Source organism: Triturus cristatus, chromosome 8, assembly GCF_964204655.1.
Source record: "Triturus cristatus chromosome 8, aTriCri1.1, whole genome shotgun sequence".
Lineage (NCBI taxonomy): Eukaryota > Metazoa > Chordata > Amphibia > Caudata > Salamandridae > Triturus > Triturus cristatus.
The window spans coordinates 1,323,264,807-1,323,289,809 of record NC_140591.1 but is presented as its reverse complement, the minus strand read 5'-3'; the positions used below and the strand labels follow the sequence as shown (position 1 = coordinate 1,323,289,809).

At 45.0% G+C, this 25,003-nt stretch overlaps 1 protein-coding gene across 1 annotated transcript in view; it reads left to right on the top strand.

Annotated features, from left to right (window-relative positions):
* The first annotated feature begins 1,961 nt into the window (after nt 1-1,961).
* The window catches only part of HSPA13 (heat shock protein family A (Hsp70) member 13), a 49,574-nt gene continuing 26,532 nt past the window's right edge, over nt 1,962-25,003 (top strand). Inside the window, exons 1-3 of the mRNA XM_085623048.1 lie at nt 1,962-2,170; nt 22,393-22,733; nt 23,004-23,217. Of these exons, the coding sequence (XP_085479174.1) occupies nt 2,146-2,170; nt 22,393-22,733; nt 23,004-23,217 (580 nt within the window). The 5' untranslated portion in view covers nt 1,962-2,145. The remainder of the gene's footprint in view (nt 2,171-22,392; nt 22,734-23,003; nt 23,218-25,003) is intronic.

Sequence of the window (25,003 nt, the reverse complement as noted above, 5' to 3'; positions counted from 1 at the left end):
GGGAGTCTTGTCTTCTAATTCTTCTTGACCTTTCTGCAGCCTTTGACACTGTCAATCACAATACTCTCCTTAACACTCTGCAACAGAGAATGGGCATGGAGGGCACTGTGCTCAAATGGTTTGCCTCCTTCCTCTCGGATAGATCCCAAATTATCAAAATAGCGAACAGTCTTTCATCTCCTTTAGCGGTCGGTCAAGGTGTCCCTCAAGGCTCTATACTTGCACCCACACTGTTCAATCTCTACTTAGAACCGTTGGGAAATCTCCTGAGTAAATCCGGGATCCACTATCATCTATATGCGGACGACACTCAAATCTACCTTAAGGTGGCCTCCACTCACGATCTCTCCCTCCTAAGCTCTACTCTCGACTCCATTCAAAACTGGATGTTAACTCATCAACTGGTCCTGAATCCCTCCAAAACTGAATTCCTCCTCCTCTCCTCCTCACTTTCTCCTCCCCCAGTGCAATCATGGATGGATCAGATTAATCTACTGAACAATAAACCCATCATTGTCGAGAGCGCAAAATCCCTTGGCGTCATACTCGACAAAAAACTCAATCTACTCTCCCACATCGATTCCATTGCAAAGTCTGCTCGATACCAACTGCGCCTTCTTTGGGGGATTCGTCGCTTCTTCCCGGAGCACGACCTTAAAACCCTGGTCCAATCGCTGGTTGTCTCCAGATTGGACTACTGCAATTCTCTTCTTACTGGCCTCCCCAAATCCCACCTGTCCCCCCTGAAGTCTGTTCTCCATTCAGCAGCTCGCTTCATACATGGGGCCAAAAGAAGCGACCACATCACACCCATTTTATCCACCCTCCGTTGGCTTCCCATAGAGGCAAGATCTATCTACAAGACTGCCTGTATCACCCACAAAGCCTTGCACTCATCCTCCCCTCGCTACCTGGCGGATAAACTGAAACTCTGGTGGCTCCAGACCATCACGGAATGCAGAAAATTTACTGCTTGAACCTCCCACTTTCAAGAAGGAAAGATCGATGGCCCAATCCTTTTCAGGCAACGCAGTGAGAATTTGGAACTCACTTCCGCCTCAGCTCCGGACCACCACCTCTTCCCAGGCCTTCAAAACTGACCTCAAATCTCTCCTCCTTCAAAGACACTTCCAAATTTAATTCACGCCCTATATTTTCTGAAGGAAGTCCTTTCATTATAGGAAATTCTGTTCTCCATGCCTATAGAAGTGCCTTCCCAGTGTGTTTTGTGTTTTGAGTGTCTGCCATATATTGCAGTATTATACTTTTACTTGTATTTTGATCGCTTTTGTAACATGCACACGTCACCTTTCCTTTTGTAACGTAGCGTTTGCTACCGCTTGTATTTTGTTTGCTTTTGATACATGCACTACGGCCACCACTGCCTCATGTAACGTAACTTCTGTTTTAGTGTTCTGAGTGTCGGCCATTTATTGCAATTTTTTTTTTTTCTTTTTACCTCTACATGTACTTTGTATGCTCTTGTAACCTGCACACATCACTTTTTCCGTTTGTAACGTATCGTTTGCTACCTCTTGTATTTTGTTTGCCCTTGATACTTGCACAATTGTCACTATTGCCTCATGTAACGTACCATTTGATTTTGTAACATGCTCACTTGTATTTTTGCTCCTTATGTATCATTACTGCTGCTATTGTGAAGCGCTCTGACACCTTCGGGTAAAGTCCGCGCTATATAAAAACGCATTAAATAAATAAAATAAAAAATTCTTGGTGCGATTATCATTCCTGGATAGACTCGACAGTCATCAGATCAGGCAAGTATTAGAGGATGGCTTAGTTTGATGTAGCCGGCGCCGACTCTAAAGCCAATCAGTATTTCGGAATTCTGAACAGCGCATTAGGATTGGCCACGATGTCGTCAACGATCCAATCCTAGACGACGGTATATCGAATGTCCTGGCTTCCACATCCTGAATATTAACAACAATGGGTGGATTGGTTGGTTGACATGCAACCCGGAAGCGGTGATGTTTAGGGAGAAATGACACTACACTTTCATTACACGTCATGTTTTAAAACATCAGCTACAGACGACGGGGCGCAAGCTGAGATCACGGACCATCCGTTCACTTATTGGACAGGTGGTCATCTTACATTTGTTGGCAGCTTGTACGAGTCATCATGTCAGGGGAAATGACCATACTGGGTGAGTCTCAGAGAAATGTGGTTGTGTGCGAGAATCTCATGTACTGTATTGAAGTAAACGAGAACGCTGACTTGTGGGTTAGGGCACAGAAAGGAGTTGAAAGAAGGAGAGAGACGTTGACACTATAGAAGTGGGAAAGGGAGGGAGGGCCAAGCAGGGAAAGAGAGGGGTCTCTTATAGTACGTCAGATCGAAAGTCAACTCGTGTAGTCTCCTTAGTCTATTAGGGCATAAACGGCTTCGCAAGTACACAACAGTGCTGTATGTACTAGCCAGCATGTCTAACCTATCAGTAATGTTGGAAAGGGAAATACGCATTGGCAAAGCCAGTAGGTTTCGCCTATGTAACATCTTTTATCTTTGTTATTCTTAGTTGTTCTTTTTTTTTATTGCAGTCCATGTGGTATCTTACCGGATAAGCGAAACCTATTGGCAATGTGGTTTTTAAATGGTGCACAGTAGGCGTTCTTTTTTCTGTTATTTTAAATGTGCCATGTTGCATGGCAGGTAAATATGGTTACAGTTCTGTAGTGGCATGAATGAGGGAGGCGAGACAGTTTTACTGGCAAGAACTGAGCTTTTATTAACTCTTGTAAATACTACGGCCCACGAGGAGCAGCGGAGAATACAACCGCCAGCCAGCGTCCTCGCGCTCTTTCTGTCCTCCTCCCGCCGCCCCCTGACGTCACAGCCATCCTCGACATCGGATTGGCCACGACGTCAGGAAGCAACATACAAGGAAAGAGGACTATATTCCGCTTCGCACGACTAGTACGTTAACTCACGTACGACATCTCCCTTTCTTTAACAAATTGAGAAACATACATAACTTCATCTCATAACAAAATCTTCGAACCTCTTGGGAGCTCTGATATGCCTTGTTGGCCTGCGGGGAGTAACATACAGGGTGGACCCCACCCCCCGCTAGTGCCCGTACCATCTTGGCCTGCACTCATTACATTGTGACTGTCACTCTTCACCGTTTTGGGGCTGCTACCACTCCGGCCTTCGGTATCCCCGAGGCCGTGCCACGTACTCTCACACCGGTCTGCACTTCCATGTCCGGTCCGCCCTCGTACGGGAGGCGTATCCCCACTCACTTCATCACCAGTGATTCCATCATTGGCTTCATGATCCTGCCACTCATACATACTGTCATCGCTCTCAGCCTCGCGCACCTGGTTGCCTCTCATGATGATTTCCTCTTGGCCAGCCTTGAGCCTGACAATGTCGTCCTTGCTACGCCATGCCCCTCCTTCCAAACAGACAGCTCCCCTTGTCACTCCTTGCACACGTACAGGGGTCTGAAATACAGATTCTCCTTTCATCAGCTTGTTCGGTTTCTTCACCAAAACCCAATCCCCCTGTACTATATCCTTAGCTTTGGCTCTGTTTACCATGTCAGCATACCGTTTGTTGCTTTCCTGTTTAGCCACTATTCTTTCTTTGACTCTCAACCTCTCATCAGTCAACTCCTCAGTTTCCTCCCTCATGTCATACCACTTATTAAATTTGGGGGTAAGCTCACTCGTACACCTTCTCCCCCTCATCAAGTAGAATGGAGTGTGCCCCGTAACCTCATTAGGCGTGTTATGGAAAGTGTGCACCTTGTCTGCCAGAAACACTTTAACGTCCAAGTTGGAGGCAACGGCCTGTTGTACACTCTCTTTGAGGAATCTATTCATCCGTTCGACCTGCCCATTGCTCTTAGGGCTGTATAGCGGAGTCTTCTCCTGCTTGATTCCTAATCTGGCCAGGAAGTCCTTCATCTGTCTGGAAACCAGCTGGGTGCCGTTGTCGGACACCAAAATCTTCGGCTGTCCCTCACTAGCGAAAACTTTCGTCAGCACCTTGATCACCCGGTCAGTAGTGACCTCCCTGACGAACTTGTACCTGATCCACTTGGAGAAATAGTCCGTGAGAACGATGAGATGTCTGCAGTCGTCTGGCAGCAGGGTAAATGGGCCGGCGAAGTCAATGGCAACCTTGATCCATGGGCCGGCAGGAATGTCCACCAATTGCAGCTCCCCCTTTGCCGTCTTCCAGTGCTTGTCGGCCCTTAAGCACGGCCCGCATCGATCAATGAAACTGACGACGTCGCTGCACATCCCAGGCCACCAGTAGTATTGCTTGAGGAGATTCTTTGTGGCAGTACCGCCGGGATGGCCCCTGTGAGCTATCCTGATTAGCTTTTCTCTCAAACCTTCCGGCGGTACAAACAGCTCATGTCTCTTCACAAAGCCGCCTTCGATGGTAAGTTCAGGGCTAACCTGTTGGAAACTCCTGAGTGCGCCGTGCAAGTTCCGGACCGGGGGCCAACGAGCCGTCAGGTGGTCCATCACCCTCCGAATAGTCATGTCCTTCTCCTGGGCCGTCAACCATTCCTCCTCAGTAATGGATCCCTCGCAAATGACCGTAGCGTCCACCATCGCCACCACGCATTCCGTGTCGTCTAGGGTACCGTCCCCCTCATCAATGACCGGCATGCGCGATAGGCAATCTGCCCTGCAGTTGAGGCCGCCCTTGATGTGTCTGATGACGAAGTGATACTCCTGCAGCTTGGACAGTAGACGTAGGAGCCTCAAGCTGGCTTTCCCATTACCGCGACCTTCGCCGTCCATCATGTAGATCAAGGGTTTGTGGTCAGTGACCAGCTCGAACTCCATACCCCACAGGTAGTTCTTCAGTTTCTCCACGGCCCAGACGCACGCGAGCGTTTCCCGCTCGATAGTGCTGTAGTGCTTCTCAGCTTCACTCAGTGACCGGGATATGAAAGCGACTGTGTTCTCCTTCTTCCCTTGAAACTGGCAAAACACTGCGCCGATGCCCTTGGCGCTAGCATCAACTGTGATCACGTTCCGGAGGTCCTTGCTGTATGGTTGTAGCACTGGAGCCGCCACGATGGCCTGCTTGACAGAATTAAAAGCATCATGTTGTTCCTGCGCCCACGTGAATTTCTCGTTCTTGCGCAGCAACTTCCTTAGAGGCTCCACCATGGTCGCGTACCCCTGCATGAATTTGGAATAGTATTCACTGAGCCCCCGGAACGATCGTAAGGCGTCTTTGTCCCCTGGACATGGAGCATCGCGTATGGCCCTCACCAAGTCCTCTTTAGGCGAAATGCCGTCCGGTGACAGCACGTGCCCTAAGTATTCGACCTTCCCCTCCATGAACTTGCATTTGTCCTGGGAGACCGTCATCCCTTTTTCTCGCAGCACCTCCAGCACTTTGCTCAGCAGCTCCAGGTGCCCCTCCTCATCTCGCGTGTGTACTAGAATGTCGTCCTGGAATGCTTCTACCCCCTTCATGTCGCAGAAGAGCAGATCCATCAACTTCTGGAAGACACCGGAGGCCGATGCAAGGCCAAATGGGAGACGGACGTACCTGTACGCTCCGAATGGAGTAATAAAGGTGGTCAGTTTCTTGGAATCCTCCGTGAGGCACACCTGGTGGTACGCGGACTTCAGGCCTATCAGAGTGAAAAACCTCGATCCAGACGTGGAAGACAAGATCTCTTGAATGTTGGGCAGTGGATGGCAGTTCACCAGGATATTTCTGTTCAAGGATCGCAGGTCCACACACAGCCGAATGTCCCCTGTCCTCTTCTTCTTGGACACCACGATTGCGGACACCCACTCTGATGCGCCTGCTTCCTCTATCACCCCCTCCGTTTTCAGCCTATCCAGAACAGCCTTCAGCTCCCCTCTGACAGATAGGGGAACCGACCTGACCTTGTGCTTTATTGGCACGGCACCCTCTTTCAACCTTATGGCGTGCACGAATCCTCTCACACATCCTACTTTGTTTTCAAAAACAGACTCAAATTTGCCGATGACCGCAGCTAAACCCTCATGCACATCGTCGGGCTGCACGTAGTTGACCCAATCATCCCTCAGAACTATGGGATCATCCGCCCCCGGGACCAGCATCACACCCAGCTTCGCCAGGTCCTTCCACCCCACCAGGCTCCTTCCTTTTTCAGCCACATATATCTTCGTTCGCACTGTTCTCCCCCTAAAGGTGAGGGAGTCCCAGAAGTACCCCATCATCACTATGTCTTGTTCCCCAAAGGCCTTCGGATTCACATCCGTCTCATACAATCGCACACCCTGCCATTTCAAATCAAATGTAGTATCAGATATCAGGGTAATAGGGGAACCAGAATCGGCCGTAAATGGCAATTCAACAGCACCAATCAGGACGGAGCCAATAGGCCCCTTCACTCTACCATCCTCAGCATCAATGGACAGCACGATGTCCGCATCCACATCAGTATCGCTCACCGAGCTCACTTTCATGCCCCCACCAGGTTTCCTGGCTTTACACACTGCCGCGAAATGGCCCACCTTCTTGCACTTAGAGCAGCTTTTGGACAGGGCTGGGCAGGTCCTGCTATCCGCCAAGTGGTCCCTCGACCCACACCTAAAACAAGCGAGCGGCCTCCTGCCCCCCCCTCTATCACCAGCCGCCCTGTCTAGAGTCTTGGGTGCACTTTTCTGTCTGTCCTGCACATAGAACACGTTTGAAGCCTGACTGGTGCTCGCAAGTTCCTTCGTGGACACCATGGAGCGTTCAACGGCTTTCGCAATGGCCACCACATCTTTCAGCGAAGGGTTCCTGCAAGAAAGCAACCGTTCCTGCACCTTCTTAGAATGGCAGTAGAACACCACCTGGTCCCTGATGTAGGTATCAGTCATCTCCGCAAATTCAGTCTTGGGCCAAAACGCGCAGACAAGCAATATATTCCTCGATAGTCTCTCCCTCCTCTTGCTTCCGCAATGCAAATTTATGGCGCCCTACCATGATGTTACCCTCCTCAGAATATTGCAGTTCAAGCCGCTTAACCGCCTCCTGGTACTCATTCAGGGGGGCGAGGGCCCCCGGAGGGTCCACATAAACCGGTAAGCTGTCGAAAACCTCTTGGCCAGCCTTCCCCAACAGTCCGAATAAAACTGACTTCTTCCGCTCGGGGCTATACCCCTTACCATCAATGGAGACGATATCGTTTTCAAATGCGCGCAGCCACCCCTTCCATTTCATGCACGGCTTACCTTGGGAGTCCAGGAAGAGGGGCGGCACACAAATATTGATAGGCTGCGCCCTGGCTGGAGAGCAGGCACACACCCGGAGCAGGACACGTGGAACAGGAGCACAGCACTCAGGAAGCTCCCAGGCAGCGCAGAAGAACACCACAGGACGCGGGAGAGCAGGGGACCAGGAACACACTGGCTGCACCACCAGCGGAACACGCAGGGGCTGGCAAGGGGTCTGGCGCTACAGCACACAGACTGAGCCACAGGCGGCAGGAATCGCAAAGGAACAGCAGAAGTGGCGCTCCCACCGCAGCAGCTCACCGGAGGCAGCTCACGGGGTCGTCAGGGCGCGATTGCGCATCACCAGCAGCAGACGTCAAAGCAGGGCTCATCGGCAGAGAGCAACGCATCCAGCAGGCAGGGGTAGAGGCAAGGAGTCATCCGCGATGGAGTTCACCGCGCAGGAGCAAGCGAGGAGACATCGGCGCGCCACAGCAGCATCAAAGGAACACCAGGCACGTCGGAATTCACTCGTGGGCCGCAACAAAAGCTTTAACCCTCGTCGCCATTTGTAGTGGCATGAATGAGGGAGGCGAGACAGTTTTACTGGCAAGAACTGAGCTTTTATTAACTCTTGTAAATACTACGGCCCACGAGGAGCAGCGGAGAATACAACCGCCAGCCAGCGTCCTCGCGCTCTTTCTGTCCTCCTCCCGCCGCCCCCTGACGTCACAGCCATCCTCGACATCGCATTGGCCACGACATCAGGAGGCAACATACAAGGAAAGAGGACTATATTCCGCTTCGCACGACTAGTACGTTAACTCACGTACGACAAGTTCAAAGAGAGAAAAACAGATATTAAGAGAGAAGAAGCATGAAGAAATTCCATTGTGGAGCGAAAGGAGATAATGAAGGCAGTAGAGACTGAATATTTAGGGAGGCAGAGGGCAATAATTAAAGACGAAAAATTAGGTAAAGAAAGATAAGACGTAGGCATATATAGATGTCATCTAAGTGACGTGCAAGTGACACTTGCAGCTTTTCTTCTTTTCTTCTTCTTTTTTTTTTTTTTTTTTTAAAAACATCCAGCCAATGGCGAATACTAAAACAGAAAATCTTATTTTTACTGGTGGAACGATGTCCGTTTCTGTCCTTTATGTTGCAAACTCTCTAGTAATTTGCTAATCTATATTTGAAATTTCATATTAGCGAAGTTCCTCTGACACTTAGAGTGGGCAAAAAAAGCACACTCTCCATTGTGACGTACGATTTGTTTTAATAGTCTTAGTTATTTGATTACTATTCTTCAGGTCATTAGGGATGGGGTGCAGAATGTTACCAAAGCCCGTGACCAGTACCTGCCGCACATGGCCAAGAGCAGACATTGTTCTGCATGGCCAAGTCAAGGTCCTGTTTTGCAGATACTAAATCTGGATCAAGGGTTTGGCTAGAGGCAATGTCTGGCACATGAAGCAGCTGTGTTCAATGTGCATGGCCTATGGCCAGGGCCGTTCTCGGCATGAATATGGATCTGCCGCATTTACCACACAATCCATCTGCTGCATAATCTGCAGACTTTAACAAATAAAATTTAGTTTCTAGCTCAAATGATTCAAAAGTTAATAAAATCACAGGGATGCGTGTCCTTTGCAATGGCTTACCTCTCACTTTTCTGTTGCTTATTGCTATGTTTGGGTGTTCAACTGAGGTGCAACCTGTGCCCATAGTGTTAACAAGTGCAACAAGCATTGGCATAGCCAATAGGTCTCGCCTTTGGGACCTTATGAGTGGTTAGTCATGCAGCACATTATCCTGGGTGCTGTCCTGCCATGGATTGAAGCATTATCGGGCTTATCTGCCTCACTTTTGCATCTTGTACAATAGCTCATTGGATGCCATGGAAAAGAAAATAACGACAGACTTTTTAGATGGGAGGTCTAACTAAAACAAATAAAAATGGTACGATTAGAATTCCCATAGACTCCCTTCTTGTTTCAGCAGAAGGATACATTGACGCGAGATCACAAACACAGAGTTCTCAGAGAAGCCTTTATTCAGAGTTATTTCCTTTTGCTAATCTCATGCTAATGGGACCAGAAATGCGCCACAAAAATGATCAATCGAACAAAGCACTGCTGTAGTTCTCTTTTTGTGCACTTGTACATTTATCACTATTGGTTGAGCCTTCCCATAAAACCTTTTGAAATAAAAAAAATAAATAATAATTCTTATAGTGACTCCAGATGTTAGCAGGAGGACAGCTGCAGTTAAGGCCAGAAGAGGCGCAGCAGGCCACGCGCTGCTTCTTCTGGTGTTATTCACGGTCGCCTAAGCTGGTGGGACGGCTGAGAGCAGCAGAAAGGAGGGGGGTTGGTCAGTGATACAGAGCGTCCTAGCAGGCTCCCTCGGCGGAGAAAGAGATGTTTTTTAGGCGAAGGAGCGTGTGTAAAAATATTTCAGGCAATACCATGAATGGCATGAAATGTCTGTCGGCTACAGATTTTCTATACAAAACAGTGTTCGACTTATCCATATGAGGTGCTCTCACTTAAAAAAGTACATAAAATCAAGCAATGGGAATTTGGCTAATTTAACTGGCGTAATTAGAATTTCTGCCAAACATATAGAAATCCCTCAGAGATTACGTCTTACAAAGTGATCCGCCCTTGGATATTTCTATGAGCACTAGTTAAGGGATCTATGATCACCGAACACATTCTTCAATTTTCATGGGGGAGTGTTATCAATTCATAACTATTTTTCTACACGGTTAGACTCTAGGATTTCTATATGTTTGGCATTAGTTATTTGGGGATATAATCCTTAGTGGTCTATAAAACTCTCCCTTAGACCCTCCTTTTTGAACTGCATTGTTTATCATCGTAATTAGAATTTCACCCTGGGCTAATTTTACAGGAGCTGGAGTATGGTGAGAATGGTGCATGGTGTGCAATCCGGGGTGGGGAACAGCAGCACCCTGGAGGGAGAGGTGGTTTGACTGCTGTGTAGGTGTCAGTCTTACATTGTCCTGAAAATCATCTGAATTATATGGCTGAAGAGATAGCTTCCCTTGTATAGGCGGCTCACAATGTATCTGAGACACGGACATAGAAACTGTCCTATAGCTTCCTAGAAGGTTTTGCCCACCCTGACTGGGTAAGGAATTGGCCCTTCGCCAGAGCACAAGGCCAAGCTCAAGCAACGCAAAGCAGGACAGGTGGCGTGTTGTCACAGTGCGCTAATTTAACAAAGCAGGCAGTCAAGGAGCTGCTCGGTCGCGTCCCAGCAGGTGACTGGGTGAAAAGACCCATCTGCCTGCTCTTAGACTCTGCCGACAGGGAGACGGAGGGCCCTGGGTCTCAAACAGTCTGGTTAGCTGCGACTCCGCATTCTGTGGCTTTATCTGAGCGGCACAGGCCTGTCGATGGCCGGCAGATCTCACGGGCTGATGTCCGGGGCAGCTAGATCTGGGACCCGAAGAAGAGGCGTGGCCGCACAGTCTCCTCGAGGTTTTGGCACCGAGACCGAGTAACGGAAGGCAAAGCAAAGGATAAAATACTAAATACGGAAGGAAAGAATGTGGCAGTAGAGCAACCAACTCAAATAAATAAAGGAACTGATGATGAAAAGATATATGCCTAAAGTAAAACAAGCCCACACAAAACAACATGCGCGGCTGCTAAAGAGAAAGCGACTGCCCTGTTTAATTAGTAACCTGATCCACGACGAGGAATGCAGCTGCCACCCTGCGCGCCGCTGCTTGCTCCCTAGATTAAAACGCTGTGGGAGTGACACATTGGAAAGGAGGTGGGACATGCACCCGCCTTTGGCCATTTGCGTGCTTTCATTATTGAAAGACACATGCAAAAGCCAATTCAATGTGTGGGAGGAGACAGACCCACATGGATGAGTTTGGAGTGCTCACAAGAAGCCTCCCATAGAGCAGCGCTTGCACGCTGCGCTAGGCTCGAGCTAAAAAGGAATAAATAATGAAGTAATGCTATCAGTAAATGTGCTGCATTACGCCACACAATTGGCCTTTTCTTGCTGCATAATTTAGACTACCTTGCCTCCTAATTTGTCCTTCTTATGGTGCATAATTCCAGTACCCCCTGCCTATGAAAAGGAAAAACAGTTACTTACACAAAAGGCAAAAGACAAAGGCCTTATCCCATGGGCACTCTCAACATGCCAGCTCCCTGCACTCAATACCCACAGACCACACACAGTAAGTACATCGGCCATAAATTAATCTGCAGGTCTGTATATGTTAAAAGCCAATTGGTATCTCCTATCTTCTGGCTCTGTTCTTATTCGGGCACTTATTCAGTGTGTACGCTTGGCCAGTACACGCTTACTAACACACCCAGTGTGCGCAGGTCTCATAGACGTAGAGGGCCAGAGAGGTGTTGACTCTGAACTCACAAACGCACATCTAGCGTGTGTGCAGTCATGACTGTATGTAAACTCACGCTCGCCCACCCAGTGCATGGAGATATCTTGAATGTGTGCAAAACAAGCACCAAGGATTCATCAGCAAGTTCAGATTCCCACACAGTGTCCTCATGTTTTCATAAAAGTAAGACAACTCTGGTGGTTAGTGCACATTATTAGTACACAGACACTATCATTTTTCTCACACATACATGCGTAAATACTGACGTATAGGTATGCATGAGAAAGTTAATTAACAAATTAAACATTTCCTCTGCATTATTTTTGTATTGGCAACTGAAGTCCTTTAAAACGTGCACAACAAATACTTTTGCACCAGTTTATTTCCCTGTAACACAGAAAGAGATCATAAATGAATGTTCAACTGCTGGCTGTTGCTACTCTCCACATCTTTCTTTAACTAATAAATAAGATATAACTTTTCAAGGGCTCAAGGCTGAAGCCTGTTGTCTGTCTGTTTTCATTGTCTGTTATGTGAAGCTTCCTTCAGCATGATACGTACAGAAAGAAAGAAGCGCAAAAAAATGAATTTATGCAGTGTATTGTTATTTTACTTCTGGTTCAAAGACTAGATGAATAATGAATGCTTGTTGAATATTATAAAATTTGTATTTTAACGAAATAAGTGTCCAGGCAGAGTAAAATGTTTTTATTTTTGTGTAACATCTTTTTTTCCTAAATCTGTGCGGACAGACTTATGTATTTGAAAATGTCGCACTTTGTTCTGTATCACATGTAGTGTGCAAACCAGTGTAAATGGACTTGAGTTATCATCCATGTCGAAGTTTTTTTTTAAAGCCAAAGACACACAATTGATGGACGGAATGAAGAACAAATCAAAGCATTCACCCCCAGTCAAGAGATCTGGGTTAAATCCATCATTCGTTTGCTCACCATGCCACCCCAGTTTAGACCTGGCCATATGCAAATCAGTCTTGACCCTGTGTCTCATGGGAACAGTTCAGCCTGAACTGCCAAGCCAGGTTCTCCCTGAACCGGAAACAAGCATCCTAGGACCGGTTTCGGGGTTTCACTCCTCTTCAACCAGGATAGCTTGATTCGATGGATTTAGGCCCAGATCTCTGAACTGGGATGAGTGTATGACATTGTTCTGCATTCTGTGCATCAATTGTTCTTTTTGCATTTGTCACCCCGAGTGGGAAAAGTATGCCCATACGTGGGTCCCGTGCTCTCCATGCCACTGTAGTCAAGCTATACTGGCTGATGAGGGCTGAAAGCCCGAAACCGGTCCTCGGATGCTTGTTTCCAGTCCAGGGAGGACCTAACCTGGCAGTTCGGGCCGGACTGTTCCCATTGGGTGCAGGCTCAAGACTGATTTGCATATGGCTGGGTCCAAACTGGAATGGCATGGTGGGCAAAAAAACTATTGATTTAGGCCCAGATCTCTGTACTGGGGTGAATGTATGACATTGTTCTGCATTCTGTCCATCAATTGTTCTGTTTTAAAAAAAACTTCAAAAAGAAGTTCAGATGACAAATAACTTTGGATATTAATGAATTTTTCATGGCTTCTGGACGCAGTTGATGTATTAATAATATCATCTCACTTCTGCTCATTATCCCTAACCAGCCCATCCCACCCCCCAAGTCACCCATGCGTGTCTACTCTTCCCCACAATTCTTCGCAGATCATTTAACCGTGTGATACAGCTGGTTATTTTCCTTAGAGTGCATATATTGTGAATGAAACTTCCTCATGTTCCCAATGTAGTAATGTCTAAGAACTTTTCCGCTATACTTTTGAAGTGGAACTGGAAGAATACACTGGTATATGGGTTACTGTTCAGATATTCCTATTGTGTTGTGCATCGTTGGAGAGCAACAGCACAGAAGTTACTAGACGTTTTCTTAAAAGTGGGTTAGTGTTATGAACTTATTTCTTATGTATCATGTTTTAGTTTGCCTAAAATGTGTTATCACTAGTGATGCCACCCTGAATTTGCTGTCTTTTCTCATTTTGTATTCTGCAAATGTGTATTAAAACGACTGTCCAATTTATTCCAGAGAAGACTTTCCTCTTCCTCTAGGGTACTGTTAGTTTATCTAATGATTTTGCTGTTCATTCGGGGCTTCAAATTATTCTGCTTTTCTGATTATGTCCTCTTCATTTGAGAATTTATGGCATTTATCGTTTACCCTTTACCATTTCGTTTTTTTCGATTTTGTAATAAAACCCTTTAACTTTTCCTTTGATCTAGAACTCAGTTATTGAGTGGACCTGATTTCTTATTTTGTTACTCTGCTAAATTAATGTTGGGCCTTATGTTGAGGAGGGTGATCTTTAACGCAAGATCAAGGGTGGAGCGGACCCGCCAAAGGTAAAATTTGGGGTGCTCTAAAATTAGGCATGTCTGAATTTTGGGGTTCTGTTCCCACAAATGTTTAGACTCTCTCGTTACTGCTCTTTACTGCTCTCTTTTACTTTTCAGAGCACTTCTTGCAAGGGCAATTTATTTTTGGCTCTTTTCAGATCATTTTGCGCATTTATTCTTTTGTTGCCAGCGCTTATTTTAAATCATACATTATTGCTTTAGAACTTTCTTTAACTTATTTGGAACCACTGAACACTTCGCTTGTTGGCACGTTTTTATTTATCAGACTTTGTTGATATGAACATTGTTACAGTCTTTGTGATTTTCGTGCAGAACATTTTGTTACTTATTCAGAATGACTCCGCTATTTGACTGTGTCGTTTTATTTGTCTTTACGATTGTTTCCTTAGACAGTTCATGCACTGAGGGCATACAGTTGTTGTTCTCTTTTGTACTATTGTATTGGCTACGTCACTGCTCATAGCTGCCAAGGTTTCAGATTGCTTATGTGTGACATTTTAATAGTTTCAGTGTACTTATGAGAGACATTCAACAACCAAATGTGTGACACTAAGAGTAACACTTTCTTGCAAATAAAATCAATCAATGAAGTCCATGTAAACAGATAAATATCAGAAATTGCACCCATTTGAGCAACGAGAATCTCTAAGAAGATCTTGAAACTGCTTCAAAGCACCTTAAATTAAAGGAGTACTACACTAGGGCCCTTATATGATCATCATACTGTAAAACAATTATGTAACTATGATATTAAGCAATTAACACGTCTTCAGAGTCAGTACTTTGTTAACCTTCTGTGCAGATATGCAAACATATGCAGCTACATCCAAAAATAATACTAAGTGGAGCAACAGATTGTCACTTGCATTATAAAATAAGCAATACATTATTAAAATCCATATGTACATTCAGTCCAGACAGAGTACACTACCTTCCCAACTGGAAAAAACAACCAAAGCCAAACAGCAGAATGTCAGACAACAGTGATTCGCTCTCTCAGATGGTGGTAACCAGTGCAACGTTTTTTTGGCACCCCTCATGACCTCCATGGAAACATTTAATTTGGTTTTATAGTTCTGCTCATACCAGTGCAAGGTGTCATGTCACTACATCACACACACATTACACAGAAACAATGAATCATACTCGTGCAATTCATTATAGGAAATGTTAAATAAACCAATGAGGATTACAAGGTGTAGGAATCATGTGCCATCCATACTAGTAGACAGTATATTTTCAGTGTTTGGTCTGGAAAAACAAAAACTCAGAATTTAAAATGTACCACAGTAGTTGGAGTTGATTTACTAATAAGAATGCATTTTTACCCAAACTAATTCCTTTTAGCAAAATTAGGATAATGAAAGAATAGAGAGAAAAACATAATGTTATAACCTATACTATACACTTTACATGCAGCTGAGGTCCATGATGACAGTTTTTAGGTCACTGTGGATTTGGATTGTAATTTATGCATTTCAAATGACCTAAGGATCTCTGTGACAAAAGCAGTAACCTACTGAGCTACCCACATAAAATTCAGTTCTGTGACATGCAGAATAGACGTTCTTTGGAACAGGCATGTTAACCCTCTGCGCTACTGGTGAGCCAAAACTTCCACAAGACAAAACTCTGATCTCACTCCAGCAGGAACATTATCTTTAACTTACCAACGGAGTCACTGACAGTGCTGGGTAAATAATATCTGGAGGTTTGATGTTGCTGTAGTCTGTGGAGTCACTCACTGCAGACAGGTGCTCTGATAGTGTTGTGATGTGCTGGGAACCGGAGTCCGTTACCGGTCCATAGAGGGCAGGCTACCACAGTGATAGAGGTGATGCTGCCCTCTTCTCTGCAGACAGTACAGTACTGTGTTTCTTCTAATGTGCAGCTGTAGATTTAAGTCACAGTGAGAGGGCATGGTGTGGCACACTGTCTTCAGAGCCGTGCTCTTTGCCTTTTGACACTCAGCGGAATGCCGTTTTGCTTCACTCTGCTGCCTGCTGGTCTGGTGGGGGGGGGGGACTACATGCCTGCACTCTACCAGGAGGGAGGAGCCTGGAACGAGCTCTTAAGTGCTGCAGTCACTCCACGGCGCGGAACACGCCTGGGCCAAGGGTGGGCCCGTCCGCGCCAGGAAGAGGCAGGGCAGGACCACCGCCCTTGGCTTTTTTGACCTGATTCAGTGACTTGGGGATTTGAAGTACTCTGTACGCCGTACCTGCAGCCAAGGTCGGTTTTGCTTGCTTTGTCTTCGACTCAACTGCCGGACACTGAACCTTGTGTTTGGGACACTGTGGCATTGTCTTTTTGATTCTGAACTTCGGGACCTGGGGACTGGCAGCGTGTTTACGGTCCCATTTACAGCTATTTTTATTTTTAAAGTAATTCTTTCGCTGCATTTTAAAAGATGTATTTCACTCATCAATCTTTGGGATCTCTCTGATTAAAATTGGTCATGGTAATAAGGAAGCACCGGGGGGGGGGGGGTGTTAGGCAAATCACCAAGGGATTCCCTGCTGTTTTCTTCTATCTTGAACTACATTACGGGTGTCGTGGGGGTGATGGAAAAAACAGATCATTAGTGTTGAGGAATCCCTAGCCACCTGCACAAATAACATCTCTGGTAACTCGGGCTAGATTCCAGCTGCCCTAGTCGTAACTCCCACTGTGACCCCCGGCAGCTCTCTAGCAAATGGGTAGCAGGTGGCCAAGGACCTCGACAAGTGTATTCCAAAATCCCCCCATACTGTCTTACCAGATACCCAATCACCTAGAAAACGTTTCAAAACTCCATCAATTACTACCATCCAGACTTCCTCTTTTCCTGGTGGAGCGGGCGAGGGATGTAAACGTCTTTAAGAAATTACCGTCTCAAAAGCAACCATCGACACCCCCCACACACACACACGCACACACACACACACTTACCCGTAAACATTGGCTAATCATTCATACACAGATTACGTCTCATTGACTGTTTTAGTACAGACCCTTTCTGGCGCAGTTACGACCGCACTCAGCTCTCTTGTGGATCAACTAAAAGGGTTTGAGAGGAATGTGTTATCCCGCCTAGATATGCTGGGAATGACCCAGACAACTTCTGCACGCCCCCTCATCCCAAGGATCTCATAGGCCTGACCCTACATCCTCCTCTGTTGGAAGCTGAGTATACTCCCCAAGGCATTTTACACCCCTCATCCACAGCTCCAGTAAGGGCCGGGGACATGAATACGCCTCCTGGTCCACCTCTCTAGGCTTACATCACCCTCCTTCTATATCCTCCGTGAGAACAGGTGTTCTAAATAAACCTTCTGGGCTTAGCTCCAACTTTGCCCCATTGACTCTGCCACCCAATCAGCCCCTAGTAACTCCCCTCCTACATCATCCATCAATTTCCAAAGTTCCACAATTCCTAACCACGTAATCCCTGAGTCACCTCTAAAATGGGCCACCTGGAGCTCCCGAATGCAGCCACACCCTATGTGGTAATCCTAGCCAACGTTCCCACAATCTCCAGCCCAAAACACGAATCATGGGAGTCCCTTCGGAATAAATGCTTAAATTGGTTGAACGCAAGGGTAGGTCTTGGAGGGGTTCTTTTTGCTGACCTGAAAATGATTAGGAGAGTTAAGTGGGTGAGTTCAGGCAACAAATCGTTGGAGGGGAACTGTGTGGTACTTACGTTTACATCCCCTAATTTAGTGAAACTAATACTTGAGATGGCCAGTTTACCATCCCTTATCACAAAGCAGATTGCTGTTCTTTCTCTTGGCGTCTTCTACCAACCCCCAGCCCCTCTCCTAACAGTAGCCTGCTCACATCTCCAGACACATTACCCCGTGTCCTATTATCCACCTATCGAAATTTCCAATAAATTTGATTGCCTTTCCACTCTCTGTGGTGTGGATTGACTGAGGTTTCCCAACCACGCAATTGATAGCAAACTGTCCGGTCCTGTCATACCTCTAGAACACGATTTGGTTCCTTGCTTGAACATTGATGAGGCCTTTACGTTCCACAATTCTTGCACCGCTGCGTCCCTGAAGCCCTGTATTCCTGCCGACCCTACACCCTCGAAAGTATCTCCTATTGGCTCTAAGCTTCCAGTGGAAGCCACCACAGTTTTGTATTGGAATGTCGCTGGCTTACGCAACAAAAGTAGTATGATTGAGTGGTTTGATTTTAATTCTAAATTCCACATCTTATGCCTACAGGAAACTTGGTCAGTGGACCCAATTTATTTAACTGGCTTTAAAACAGATCATTGTCCAGCGATCCAATCCAACAGTGGGCTTCCTAAAGGGGGCTTGTGTATTTACGTATCAAACTTATTGTCTCCCCTGAACACAACTCTGACTGCTACCAGTGTATTTTATCAAATCGTTGTTACAAATGTCTGTACGCTCCTCTATTGCTATTGTAAACCTCTAAAATAACGCTTGTACTGAGGACATCATTACAGCTTTTAATCGACTAGATCATGAACTGGGGACAGTCTTTCCTACTGATTGCAAGAACCCAATTATACTGTGGGGCGGAGATTTCAACATCCGTGCCTGCCTGCATCCATCTAATAAGGTCTGTGGCATGTCGCGTCCTGACAATAGTGATATTACTCACTTTTCCCAATCTGTATATGGGGACACTCTAAGCGGTTTACTTTTCAAACATAATCTTTCTTTTTGCAATGAGTTTATTAGCACTCCAATTACTGTGAGTTGTACCTACAATGGCAGAGGTGAAAACAGTGTCATAGATTTTTTTTACTTTTCTCCCAGTGTCACACTGAGCTGGTCTCAGGATTTATATCCATGGAATTGCAATTAGTGATCATTTTCCCCACGGCGTTGCCCTGAACACCAACCTTTTGACTCAGAGGAGGGACGAACACAGATTCACTTTCTCGGAGAATATTGCCATTTCCTGCCGTAACAGGTATGCACTGAGATGGTCCCTGGTGGATCCATCCAATTTCCTAGCAAACTGCATTCGGAAAGAGAGGATTGCCTTCGAATAATGCCTTGACTAGCGCACGGAGGCACACATGTTCATACAAGCGTTTGACCTTATAAAAAAGGGCATCCTGAAGGGCTGTACTTTAACCGGAGCAAAGCAAGGGCATGCCATCCTGGCTGGTTTGACTTGACATGCACCAAAACACTCAGAAATCTAAAATAAGCCCTAGCCAAAAAACCAAGACAGGCCTTGGAGGTACGGGAATGTAGATCCACATATAAATTGGCCATCAACCAACGGGGGAAAAAAAGTTTAAAGGAGGATACATGTAATCGCCTACTTGAAGCCAGTCTGTCTAACGGCAATATTATGTTCTGGTGTATTATTAATTCTCCTAATTACGACCCCGCGGATAGCCCTCGAGCTGAGATAGCCATTACTGAGGCCGCTTTGCTGTTCCATTCTACAGCTCTATATTCCTCTTCTAACGACACTGTGATTCCCTTGCCCACTGCACCCTCCCCTGGTGAGCCTGTAATCATCCCATCACTAAAAGAAAGGAACTGCCCAGTATTCACCCTGGATGAAGTAGATATGGCACTGAAGACGAGCAAGGGTGGTAAAGCCCTCCTCCCGGACAGGATCCCCATTGACTTATTTAAGTCTAATATTGATCTTTGGGGCCCCATCATTACCCTGATCTTTAAAGCCTGGCGGGATAAAGGCTTTTTGCAGACCTGGCCTGAGTCTCTTATCGTCCCCATATTTAAGAAGGGTGACCGAAACAGCCCAGCACATTACTGGCCAATTTCCCTTTTAGACTGCCTAGTGAAGGTGGCTGGGCACATTGTCTTAGACAGACTGCAGGACTGGGCACAGTCTAACAATATTCTCTCTGACCTGCAGTATGGCTGTAGGTCTGGGTTGGGGACCATAGAACAGGCCATTAACCTGGATTTTCTCATTGGTAAATACACGCATATAAAGGTAGAAAATCTGTTTTTAATCTTTGTGGATTTATCTTCTGCTTTCGACTTCGTGGTTCACAAGAAATTATGGTGCATCATGACTAGCCTGGGAGTTGAGTGCACCATTGTAAATTTCCCTAGAGATTTGTATGCTCTAGGACGTGGCAGAGTGCTCTATGGCCTCAATGGCAATTGCACCAAGCTGTTCAATATAAGAAGAGGGGTATGACAAGGCTGCGTACTTGCCCCTTTCCTGTTCAACTTCTATCTCAACAGCATAGGCAACATCCTGGCAAGTAAGCGCGTTAACTTACATCAAGTAGGCCATCGTCCAATCCTGGCACTTTTTTACGCTGATGATGCTGTTTTAATGGCTCGTACTCCTCTCAGACTCCAGCACTTAATCGATACATTTGTTAATTTTATGCAGAACCACGGCTTAAAAATCAACATTGGCAAAACTTTTGCAATAAAAATCAGGCATAATGCCACTCGATGTCGAGACATTTTTATTGAGGGCGTAAAAATTCAGCATACGACTACTTTCTCTTACCTCTGGGATTGTATGCAGTCATACTGGGAAGTGGCAACGTGCAGTAAAATCTAGGCAACTCCACTACGTTAAAACTTCTAGGGACTTTCTGCAGTTCGCTAACACTCAAGGAATTAAACACCCGAGGGAAATGTTGATAATTTACAAAGCCAAATGCAGACCCACTGCCATGTACGGGTCCGAACTATGGGAGCACGGGCAGATCGATTGTCTTCAATTGGAAATAAACGCATTTTTAAGGAACCTCCTTGCTGTTGCGAAAATTAGTGCAACCTACGCCTGTCATGCGGAATTAGGAGCCCCCTATATTGTAGATCTGATTAGGATAGAGCCAGTATTATTATGGCATAAATTCTGGTCATCAGAACACACTACCCTCAACTGTTCCATTATAACTAATTGTCTCAGATCTATGTCTGCCCGTAAAATCCCCTGGCTTAAATATGTGCATAATTTTCTGGCAGATATTGGTCATCCTGAGTACTCTGACCATCCCTAGAGTTTGGCACTTGTTCAAAGAAAAGTACTCAAAATTAAATGTTTATCACTATTAGAGGAAACGAGACTAGCGTCTGAAATTCTGAAACTCTCTGTTTTGAGGAACCAGATGTCACTGACTAGCTTCAACATGCAATTTTACTTAGCCAATGTGTTCAACACGCGCCACAGGTTTGTGCTGACTCAGTTTTGATATTTTCCATCCTTTAATCCGCTTCCCCACTATTGATAACTGGTCATCTGACTTGGGGAAATGCCCCTGTGACGACATCTCTGTGTAGAGCACCATGCATACTGTTTTTGTTTTGTAAACATTTTACTGGGATGAGGAAGAAATCTATTATACCCTTGTTACTACAGCTGGGCTTTGTACATTGCCGACCAGCTTATTTGTACCTGCAAATGCTGCCGAACATTTACATATGTGCTGTAATGTCCCGATTTCTGTTTGCCGTTATTAATTGCAGTTAGCTGTAGCCCACAATCGAAAAAGTAAATGGAATTGATTGTGCACTTGATGATTGTATCTGTATTTATGTACTGTAAGTTGTAAAGCTTTGTAACCTGTTAACTTTTTATACTGGTTTTTAATCATTTCCGCTGTGGCTGTTATCTTTGTAGCTTTTGTGATTCAAGTGTGAATTCGAATAAAGCTTGACCTGACACTCAGCGGGTAGGCACCCTGAGTGTCCACTTTGACCTCTGGCACAGCTGTGGGGTCCCAATCCATGTTAAACGAGGGTTCAACAGCATGTATAATTATAGAGACTGTGCCTAGCAATTTTAGTAAAATACTTGGCTACTGGAAATAGTAGCAGTTTATGAGTCAAGCTCTAATATGTTTGCCTTCCATTCGAGTGAAAACAAGTTTAGCCCAGAAAAACTGTAGGAAATAAGTGTACTAACAAACATAGGGGCCTCATTCCTTATTGTTTCATCTCTCTTGAATAATGGTCGATCCTCCCAGCATTTGTAATAGTATATAACACCAAATCAAACATTTGATTTACCGGGACATTCAAGCTTTTGTCATCCTGCAAGACATTCCTTTCTTGGTCTCTGGCATATCTGTAAGCGTATCTTGACAAGTTCTCGCATACCCTGCCCTCAGTTATTAATGCCCAATCAGTGTCCCTAGTTAAAACTAATGGACGTAACACGAAAGCCACAAGTAATGATTTAATTAAACTCTTCCATCACTGTCGTGGGGAATGGTGTAAGCTCAACTACTTTTAGCCGTAGAGTTGATGAGTTTTGGTGTCTACGAATACTGCCTATTTAAAGTGGGATTTCAACTCTTGTATAGTAAAGCAAAGTAATATTTACAGTGATATAGTTAACATTGCTTTCCAGTTGAATATACATTCCATTTATGTTTACATTTATTTATTTTGTTTTAGGATCTGCAGTTTTGGCTCTTCTGTTAGCCGGATATTTTGCACAACAGTATTTACCGCTGCCTACACCAAGAGTGATTGGAATTGACCTTGGGACAACATATTGTTCTGTGGGGGTGTTCCAGCCTGGCACAGGTGAAGTGAAGGTCATACCCGATGAAAGCGGCCATCACAGTATTCCAAGCATAGTGTCATTCACAGAAGGAGACGTATATGCAGGATATGATGCCTTGGATCTCGCAGATGCAAATCCCCAGAACACCATATATGATGCAAAACGATTCATAGGCAAAGTCTTCACTCAGGATGAATTGAATCATGAAAGTAGCAGGTATCCGTTCAAGGTAAGAGGCAATTTTAGTTGATGCTTATTTTTGCCACATTTTCCTGTAGCAAAGTGTTGAGTATTTATAGTGTACTGCTAGAGTAAGTGCAAGTTCGTTAGAAACCTCTCATCATTCTTACATAATACTCAAAAATCTGTGCACCATTAAAAAGGCTTATAAATAAATCCCCTGTAATGTTTGTACTCTGATGCTACCAGTAAATGACCCCATCAGGCAACAAGATTGTTTTGATTATGAAATGTGAAGTTGTCTGTTATCCCTCTACAGGTTTTGCATAAGAATGGAGCTGTTGAATTTTCTGTGACCACCAATGAATCCTTCACTGTAACTCCTGAATATATTGGATCTCAACTCTTGCTAAAGTTAAAGAAGATGGCTGAGAGATATCTCGACATTCCAGTGTCAAAGGCTGTCATTTCAGTACCAGCAGAGTTTGATGAAAAGCAGAGAAACGACACAGTTAAGGCAGCTAACCTCGCAGGTACTTTCATATTCAGCAGTATTTTATCTACTGTAATCCTAGTTTGATAGTTTTCAATTGCATTAAACGTGATGCACAATTCAATAAACCTGTTTATGCGTTAATAAATACGATGTTCCCCCTTTTTATATACATTTAAGATATGACTTGCAAAGCTTATACTTGTTAAGTTCCACCATACCCGTGTAAAAGTAACAGGTTTTTCGGAAATCTTAATCCACAAACTAAGAATTTTTACAGCAGTTTTTCCTCTTCGAATACCTGTTCGGTGGGGGCAGATCACCAGAGCATTGCTTGTGGCAGTTAAAGAAGTTACTGTTGCATTTGCTTCTATATCACTAGCCCCTTAACTGCTGCACCCCTCCCGCCTCAGTACTGAGCCCTTTTTTGGCTATTTGAGATAGTTTGTGCTTAGGGCTCTACAACTTTTTTCCACAGAAGTTATCCACTACAAATTTGTGTCCCCTTTTTTTCAAACGTCCTGGGGATTCTAAAGGTAGCCAGGGTTTGTGAATTGCCCTGGAGGGGACCGAGAAAATAGGCAAAACATAGCTAAAGTTTGAGGTTTTTTTCGGGAAAGATCGGATAATAGAGCTCTGGAAAAAAGTGTCTGTCTTTTTTAAAACATTTTTTTTTTATCCTTCTAAGAAAGGCATTAGCGAACGGTTTGTTGTGCTAAAGTCACCATCTTTCTCACACGCAGAGTTGAGAAAAAAATAAATACATTTTTAACCAGTTTTGGCATTTTACCTATTTTTTTTGTGCTCTCAACCTGCTCCCAGTTTGTGGTAAAAACTAGTGTAAAACCAATGGGTGAGCCAGGTTAAGCAATAGATTTCTGAAAAATAGACAAAATTCCAAATTTAGCAAAGGGTCATATGTAGATCCTTCAAGGTGTTCCCAGAGAAACTAACCGTTGAAATAAAGTAATATTGAAAATGAGAAGGAAAAATGGCCATTTGTGACAACGCTGTCATCTGTAATTTTTTTATCACAATAGCAGATTACAAAAGCAATATACCATTACGTCTGCCATATCCTACTGGTTGCGGGGATATGTAGGGTTTGTAGGTCTGCCAAGAACCCAGGGCACTGTGAGCCAACAACTGACCTGTGACATACAGTGGTTTTTCATTATGTACAGCGTATAGAACCATTCTTATGGCAAAATATGCAGAGTGAGAAATATGTATAAAGAAAACCTATGTATTTCTGAAATGAGCATAAGATGTGGAGTTTAGGAGCAGTAGTTATTTTTACAACTCTGAATTTGCAGGTAGCCATACTATCCTAAGATTTAGGGCATTTTTCAAAATGTCATCATTCTTCCACTCTGGCTTACATTTGAAAGACACAAATGCCAATTGTTAATAGCAAATGTTCTACTCCTGCTATGCTCCCACATGTCTTCTGAAAAAAATAGTCCCTCACGTGTGGGTAGGCCTAGTGCTCGCAACATGAAATGGGCCAGAACACAACCTGGATACATCACAGTTTCCACTTCAAACGGGCACTTTTTTTGCAAGATGGGTAGCTGTGGATTTTGGGCCCTAGCGCAGCTGACACCTAGGGGTACCCATCAAACCTGTACATTTTTTAAAACTAGATACCTAGTGGAATCAAGTGTGGGGTGACTTGTGTGGCTCTAACCAGTTGTTTTTTTACCCAGAATCCCCTGCAAGCCGAAACCTTGACTAAAAAAACAATTTTCTTCTGTGATGGAAAGTTCTGCAATCCTGGGGAGCCACAAATATCCTTCTACCCAGCTTTCCCAAAGTCTCCCAAT